Source organism: Aplosporella prunicola (genome assembly GCF_010093885.1).
Source record: "Aplosporella prunicola CBS 121167 unplaced genomic scaffold K452scaffold_12, whole genome shotgun sequence".
In the NCBI taxonomy this organism is placed as follows: domain Eukaryota; kingdom Fungi; phylum Ascomycota; class Dothideomycetes; order Botryosphaeriales; family Aplosporellaceae; genus Aplosporella; species Aplosporella prunicola.
Genome location: NW_022983540.1, coordinates 783,522 through 791,455, shown reverse-complemented (window position 1 = coordinate 791,455; position 7,934 = coordinate 783,522). Strand labels below are relative to the sequence as shown.

Genomic DNA, 7,934 nt, shown 5'->3' with positions numbered 1-7,934 from the left:
AGAAGGCGCGCGAGGAGACCGAGGCAAAAGCTGCTGATGAAGCCAAGAAGGCCAAGGAGGAGCACGAAAAGGCCTTGGCTGATGCGGCTGCTGCACAAGAAGCCCTCAAGAAGGAAAAGGAGGAAGCAGAGAAGAAAGCAACAGAGGACAAACAGAAGGCAGATGAAGAGAAAGCCAAGCTCGAGGAAGAAAAGAAGAAAGCAGAGGCAGAGAAGGCTGCTGCCGAGGAAGCGGCCAAGGCACCGCCTCCGCCCGAGCCTCCGAAGCCGCCTATCAAGTTCAAGGATGCGGTGGGTAGGAAGTTCAGCTTCCCGTGGAACTTCTGTAAGACATGGAAGGTACGTCATCCCGTTAGTTTGCTGTCAACGTCACGGGTACTTACGCATAAGCAGGGAATGGAAGACCTCATCAAGCAAGCCTTCCTCCACGTCGATGTCATTGGACGAGAAGTTCACGAAGGACATTACGATCTCGTCGGTCCCGACGGCGAAATCATCCTCCCTCAGATCTGGGAAACAGTGATCCAGCCTGACATGGCTATCACGATGCACATGTGGCCTATGGAGGAACCTCCCCAGCCTGAGCCGGTCCCTCCGCCGCCACCGCCGCCGCCTGGCCCCATGTCGCCTATGGACTTCATGTTTCCCCCCCATCTCGGACCACCTCCAAAACCGTTTAAGAAGGAGAAGAAGCCTAAGAAGCAGCCGGGTCCAATTGCGGCCCCCCCGCCGCCGCCGCCGCCTCCTCCCATGGTAATGGATCCCAACGTCGCCATGCCCCCAATAACCCCCCCACTGATGGATGCCCTCCCTCCCGGCAAGCCCAACCCGAAGCCAATTACTAGAAAGAAGGCGCCGCCAAATGGCTTCCTGCGGTGGACCGCTGGTCAGTCTTCCCGACCTTCGGGAAAAGGACCAAAAAAACCTGAGAGTCCGAATGGCGGTTCGGCTTTGCCGACGGCAGCGAACGGAGGGACGGCAACCACACACCACGCCCATCATGGTAGCGCAGACCAGGGGTGCGCCGTGATGTGAGGTGGTGCGTTCATTCCGGACGTTTGTCGTCGGAGTGGCCCGGGCCTGCCTCCGACTTCGGGGAGGCATGTGTTTTCATTCCGCAGCCGGCGGTTTTCGCATGCCAAAGGGTGTAGTGAGCTGTGGTGACTGTGTGCGAGCTTGTTTTCGAGTGCGTTTGCGTTCTCTTCCCCCCTTTCTTTCTTTCGGTGAGAATGTTTTTGTGACAGCTGAGATGTGATGATGATGGGTTCAAAAACGCGCGAGCGTTCCTTCATGCTTTGATCGATTTTGTTTTTATTTCCTTGGTTTTGTGACGCTGCTACTTATTCCCCCTTTCTTTCTTTCTTTATTTCTTGAGCACCGTGGTTTTTTTTTTTTTTTTTTTAATTGCCCTTCTTCTTTATCCGCGCCTGATACCACCTGCGATCCTTCTGCCCCTTCTTCCCCCCACGAGGAAAAAAACAAAAAGCGTTTTCATCACACAAAAAGGATACCCCGCACTTGTCTGTTTCCTACTCTCTTCTCCGGACGGTCTAGGGGGCTACGGGGGCGGGGCTCGGCAGCGGCGACTAAGCGCATTTTTAACTGGTACGGTGACAAAGCCTTTTCTCGGTGGTGGTGCTTGTGTAGCCATTGTTGACGCGATTGGTATTGTTTCCTTCTTCTTTTCTTCGTGTTAGTGGTGTGCTACAGCTACTGCTGCTGCTACTGCTAGTGCTGGATCTTTGGGTCGATGGCCGGTGGCGGGCTCGGGCGAGCGTGGCGTTGTTGTGTTGCGGGCGGGTGTGACGAATGACGGTCTTGATGATGCTGATGATGATGATGACGACGATGGCGGTGACGACGTTGACGACGGGTGGTAATTGATTTAGTGGTGGTGGATGGGCTTGTAACGATGGTGTTAGGGTGGTGGCGGGGGGTACGAGGAGGGTTGGGGGTTGTGGCGTTTGGCGGTGGTGGTAGTGATGATCGTAGTGGTGTTTGTTTTGGTGGTGGTGATGGTGGTTAGTGACGAAGTTGACGAAGTTGACGACGATGACGAAGCCAGAGCCCACTACCTACATAGGTACCTACGGTCGTAGAAGAGCAAAAATGCCGAAATCAACTTTCGTAAACGAAAACGACTTGAACGAATGGACGGGGAGATTGCCCTGGTAGGAATGCGAGGCGGGGACGGGACGACGGATGCGGCGCGGCACTCTCTAGCCGAGCTGCGGAGATGAGCTCCCTACTTCGTACCCTGAATCAGTGGACTGCTGGTTCCGCTGTCTGATGCTGTGGGCTGACGCGGGTGACGCGCTCGCTCTTTCAGCTAGGTACCTAGCTGTGTCTCGTCTTCCTTGTGCTCCGCTTCTTCTTCCTTTCAGCTTCTTGAGCTTAATCTTCTTTTCCCGCCTGCATTTGTAGCCGGTGGCTTTCAGCTGTCACCCACCTGTCTACCTCTACCTGCCTACACACAACCAAGTCCTACCTACCACGCCCAGCGAGCCAAGCAAGCACGCACGCACAATGCCGACGCCAACCCTCCCAACCAGCTCGACCCTCTCAACAGCCAGCACAGCAGCACCAGCGGCATCGTCGTCATCGAGCGCCCTAACCCGCAACCGCCGCGCCCTGCACCTCCTCTGCCTAGTCCTGAGCCTGGCGTCCGCCCTCCTGCTCGCGCGCTACGCCTATCTAGAGGCTCTGCCCCCGCCGCCACCGCCGCCGCCGCTGCCCCCGCCGGAACGGGAGGGCTGGCTGCGAGAGGCGGGGAGGTGGCTGGAGGAGTATCGGCTTGGGAGGGGTGGGAAGGGCGGCGCTGAAGTGGAGGTACGTCCATCCACACATACACACACACCACTCCCCAAACCAACCCAGCCCAGTCCACCCAACCCAGCCCAGCTCAGCTCAGTTCAACCAAGCTAACGCGCACGCAACAGGTCCCCCCACAACCACAACCCCCCACCAACAACAACCCCCTAACACACCCCCAACCCCCCATCGCCCTCCTCGCCCTCCTCACCCACCTCCTCACCACACCCCCCCTCTACCGCTCCTCCCCGCTCCTCCGCCACCAGCAAAAACACACGCGCCTCTCGCTCCTCATAGCCAGCACCATCACCCTTGCCGCCTTCATGGCCCTCACCCCCGACGGGGCGACGCCCGCGGCGCGCCTGCGCGCGTTCGTGCTCGGCGCTGTGCCCTGCACGCTGGCGCTGGGGGCGGGGATTGCGGCGTGTGTGGGGTGTTTGCGGGGGGTGGGTGTGGGTGGGGGGCGGAGAGGCGTTAGGGTGGGTGGAGGGGGGTTGGGGTTGGAGGAGAATGCCGTGGGGAAGTGGCGGTGGGAGCCTGATGGACGGCTGGGGGCGATTGAGGAGGGCGAGATGGAAAGACGTGAGGTGTAGTGCTAGATGATGCGAGCGGAGCGGGACCGACCTGACCGGCCCCGGTCCGGCGAGTGGTGCGGGACGGCGGCGCACCGGCGCAGCGCGCGGCGCGAGCGTGGTTGCCGCATGGGGAAGGAAGCGATGGGGCGATGGGGCGCCGGCGCTTGGACGGCCGAGGCGCTGGGGCCTGGATGTGGTGGGGGCGTTTTTGTTGATGTTTATTGATGTTTTTGATGTTTTTGATGGAGGGGGTAATGGATTGGACTGATGCTGGATGGATATGGATACCCTGGCGCATATATGGTACAAATGCAGGTATACGTAAATAGACAAACGAATATATATCGACTCAGTAGCTATAGTGATAGTAGTAAATGGCTGTACATCCAATAGGCACAGCACATTCGCCTCACCCACGTATGTACACACATACACACATACGAAAACTCCAATATCGATCGACAGCAGAGAATATAGCAAACCAGCATTAACCCTCTACGTACGTACACCTCTCCCTGCACGCCTCCTTCCCCTCTCTACCACACACGCACACACGCACACACGCACACACACACGCAAGCAATCTACAACATCCCGCCGCTCCATCGCCTATATCAAGACCGGCCATGTACACACCCTTAACAACCAACAACCCAACAACCCATCCGAAAACGTAAAAACGCAAAACCCAAACCACCAAACAGAACCAATACCGCCCCTCCCAAGAACAAAAACAAAAAAAAGCCAAGTCGTCAACGCGGGGTATCCCAAACGAGCGCCCCCCCGGAGAAGAATGAACTACATATATACCGCCGCCAGCCAGAGATAAGAGAGGAATAAAAACGAGGAAAAAGAGAAGACAACGAGATGGACCGGAAAGAGGGATGGACAACGGCAAAAGCAGCAAAAGCAGCAGCAGCCAAACAACGCCCAAGAGGAATGGAGTTAAAGGAAACATAAATCACCAAAAAACATAGGCAGTAGCAGCAGAGAGAGGTAGAGGGAAAAACAAACCACCTCTCCGCTCCCCCAATATACCAAAACCGCGCACCAACCAACCAACTACACCAGGGCCTGCCCAATCGGCCCCTCCCAGCCTAACATCTCAGCCAGCAAATTGCCCACCGTACTCACCGTCCACAAGCCCACAAGACCCCACCCCACCACGCGATCCATGCGCCACTTCCTCGCCGGGACCGCGACGAGCAGCCCCGCCAGCGTAATCAGCAGCGTCGCGCCGCTCAGCAACAGCGTGCTGCTGATCTCGAGCGTGTACGGCCTAAACCGCCACGGCCGATCCGGGTGCTTGTCGTGCTTGTGCTCGGCGCCCACGACCGCCATGTAGCAGCCGCTCAGCCCGATGCCGAGCAGGATGTTCAGCATCGGCCCGCCGAAGCACGCGCTCAGCGCCATGACGGGGAAGCCCAGCCGCGCCACCGTTATGTCCGCCACCAGGTCGCCCAGCGAGTTGCCCACGGCGAAGACAGTCAGGCCCAGAATCGCGTCGCTGATGTCCAGCACCACGCCGATCGTCTTCAGGACCCCGACCACTTCGTTCGCAATGCTGCTGATCCAGGCGATGCTGACTGCGAAGCCGAGGAAGCAGAGCGTGGGGCGCCAGCGCGGCGGGCGCGTCGGCGTCGTCGTGGCTAGGATGAGCGCGAGCGCGCATAGCGAGCATACTAGGCTTATGAGCGCGTGGCGCAGCAGCTGGAACGGGTTGTCGGGTGCCGTATTCGCCCACACAATCAGCACGATGAAGAAGGGCGCCGTGAAGGCTTGCAGGATCACAAGCCAGCGGTCCCATTGCTTCGGCTCTGCCAGAGAGGGTGCCGCCGTCGTGTGTGCCATTTGTTCCGGTGACGTGAGGAAGTGGTTGTGCGTCGTGTTGTCCGAGGGCGAGAGCAGGACGATGGGCGCCGCCTGCTCGTGGTATGCGTGCCGGTGCCGCTCTTCGGCCGCTACTGCCATGCCGGCTGTGTTGCCGTGGTTGGCTATACCGTTCATGATTTCGGGGTTGGCGCCGTCAGATGCTGCCATCGTCGTGGGAGTCTCGTCTGGCCCGGTGATTGTAATCGTGCTGGGTCCTGAAGGGATTTGGAAACCAGGGTTAGCAGCGTCCGGCAGGTTAAGTTCAGGTATCTCTTGCTCCTCTTCCTCGGATTCTCTGTCCGTGTCAACGACAGGCAAAGTAATGGTCAAGAGCAAAACACTCGGGGCAGCGACAATGCCCAGGATCTTCTCCCAGATATTCTTGTCATGCCAACTGTATAGCGTCGGGAATAGTTTGGACACCAGCCGACGCGGCGGCGGAAGCACCTTGTACGGCCACCACCTGAGCGGCCTAAGCTCGTCATCCGCATCAATGTCCAGCAAATGCTCATTCGGGAACAAAGAGCCTCCAGGAGAGGTAGGCGGCCCCAGAATGATGCTGCCAGGGCGCGAACCGCTACGCACAGACCAGGGATACTCGCTGAAGATCGATAGCGGAGAGCCCGCGCTTTGGACACCAGTGTGGGGGATATCCAGTTTTGGAAGTTGTGGTTTTACGTTTGGCGATCCTCTCGGCGAGATCATCGGCGATCCCTTCGGCGACTGGTGTAGTTCCGGGGCAAACATTGGCTGTTGCATGAAAGGATCTGGCGGCGCAAGGAGCTCAGGAGAATGTGCTCGCATGCGCGGAAGAAGTACCGGACTGTGCTCTCTAGACCCCATGGGAGAAATCCCCTGAGATCGCGTAGTGGTGCCCCTAGGGGATACGGCCGGAGACAAGGAGATAGTCGGCGATGGTACGTTCATCGAATTGTTGCTCTGGACAGATGCGCCGGAGTTGTTCCTCGAGTGCCCACGTGGAGGTCTGAGGTTGGCTGGGTCCTCAAGGAGAAACGGTGAAGGTCTGAGGACGATAGGATCTTCCAACAATGGAGGAAGATTCATCTTTGGCAATCCTTTTTTCAACGCGCTCGGGTCGAGTTTCAGTGCATCTGCACCGTTGGCTGACACAGCTCGCACCCGGTTACCAGTTCGGCCGTCGAGCTCGGCATGTCGCTCAATGGTTGGTGTAGCATCATCCTTTCCGGGCGGAACGTTGAATGGCGGTCGCGCAGCAGGATCGGATGTTGTCGACATGTTATCCTGTTGCTGCGCCGTGGTATAGTTTGGGTCATCAGAGTAGCGCCGCAGGTTGATAGGCAATGTCTGGATATTCCTCGACTTTTGCAGTGAGGAAAGGACAGCTCGGAATTCCAGAGCGCCGACCAAACTAGGTCGGATAGGGTGAGGCTTGGTGTGTCGACGTTCGCCCAGACGTGGCCGACTAAGTCGCATGTTCCGGTTCAGTTCGCCCATCCACCTGTCTCGGACCTCTTCTTCCGTCTCTTCAAATCCGACATCGTCGGAATCGCCATCACCACGCTCGAGCGTGGCCAGGTCGTTGGTCGAGGTGCCCCTTGATAGGAGCGGTCTCTGTTCTAAAGCCTCCGGCGCGTCTTCGTCGAGATAATCAGAAAACACCTCTGCCTCTTCCCCTCCAGGCACCACGTACTGCGCTCTCGCCGCGGCTTCTACAAGTCTCTTTTGCTGCCGTCGGTTATGGCGCCAATGCCACCATACCACAAATACCACATAGAACAAGTAGAATAGAACCATGGCAGCGCACTCCCAAAAATAAAGCTTGCCGTCAATGAGGAAGATCATGCTAAATGTGGCCGCCACAATGAAGAAAGCCACGTCTCGAACAAAACTCCGCTTATCAACCTTGAATGGCCGCACGAGGGCCATTGAGCCGGCAACCACGGCAGTGATGAAGCCCGCGGCTCCAATCAACTCTCCAACAGCAAGACTCCCACTGTGTGCCTTCATCGCTGCGAATGTGGAGAAGACATCGGAACTTCCGTTTCCAAAGGCCAAAAAGGTGACGCCGGCTAAGCTTTCGCTCATGCCGAGCAGGTTCGAGATAGTGCTCAGGTTGACGCAGAAGAAGTCGCTCGCCGCAATTCCAATGGTGCTGAAGAGTAGGCCGAGCCAGATGACCATAATGGCGAATGCGACAGGCTTGGCGTGCGGGAGGCGGCAGTAGTATAGCTGGAGATAGGAGAACATGCCCGCCTCTTCGTCCGGGCAGTTTGCGCGCACAAAGGCGCATTTATCAACGGCATCATGGACTAGTCGGCACTGCAGAGAGTCAGCGAGCGGTCTGGAAATTCAGTGAGGCTATGGTATGCACCTCGAGGTCGACTTCCTGATGCTGCGGGACGAGGTTTCTGCGGTGGAGGCCGAGAGGGCTCGGGTCGTTGGAGGGCTCACGGGCGAGCAGGGCGAGGGCCGAGATGAGTGATAGCAAGAGGATCGTCAGAACGAACGGGCGGGCCGAGTAAGGGCGGCGGGCATGGTTGCGGGCGCGCAGCGCGGGGAGTGGAGTAGTCATGGCGACGTCGTCGCAGGGGTAGGATGAAGGAAAAAGAATAGCATCGCTCGGGGGAGCGGCGAGGAGGCATGCAGTCTACGGATATATAAGCCGATGGAGGGGTGGTAGGATCTTCTGCTACCC

At 58.0% G+C, this 7,934-nt stretch overlaps 3 protein-coding genes across 3 annotated transcripts; 2 read left to right on the top strand and 1 right to left on the bottom strand.

Annotated features, from left to right (window-relative positions):
• Positions 1-272: 272 nt before the first annotated feature.
• On the top strand, positions 273-530 carry K452DRAFT_194906 (uncharacterized protein; the record flags this gene model as incomplete). The annotated part of the gene is made up of 2 exons (XM_033535927.1): positions 273-338; positions 390-530. Coding segments are annotated over 2 exons (207 nt in total), but the record flags the coding sequence as incomplete, so codon positions are not given.
• A 1,995-nt stretch (positions 531-2,525) lies between these two features.
• K452DRAFT_298190 (uncharacterized protein) lies at positions 2,526-3,403 on the top strand (the record flags this gene model as incomplete). Its single annotated transcript, XM_033542095.1, has 2 exons — positions 2,526-2,828; positions 2,939-3,403. The coding sequence occupies 2 exons, from the start codon at positions 2,526-2,528 to the stop codon at positions 3,401-3,403; spliced, it is 768 nt and encodes a 255-aa protein (XP_033397917.1).
• Positions 3,404-4,447: 1,044 nt separating this feature from the next.
• Positions 4,448-7,811, bottom strand: K452DRAFT_298189 (uncharacterized protein; the record flags this gene model as incomplete). Its single annotated transcript, XM_033542094.1, has 2 exons — positions 4,448-7,558; positions 7,611-7,811. The coding sequence occupies 2 exons, from the start codon at positions 7,809-7,811 to the stop codon at positions 4,448-4,450; spliced, it is 3,312 nt and encodes a 1,103-aa protein (XP_033397916.1).
• Between the last annotated feature and the right edge of the window lie 123 nt (positions 7,812-7,934).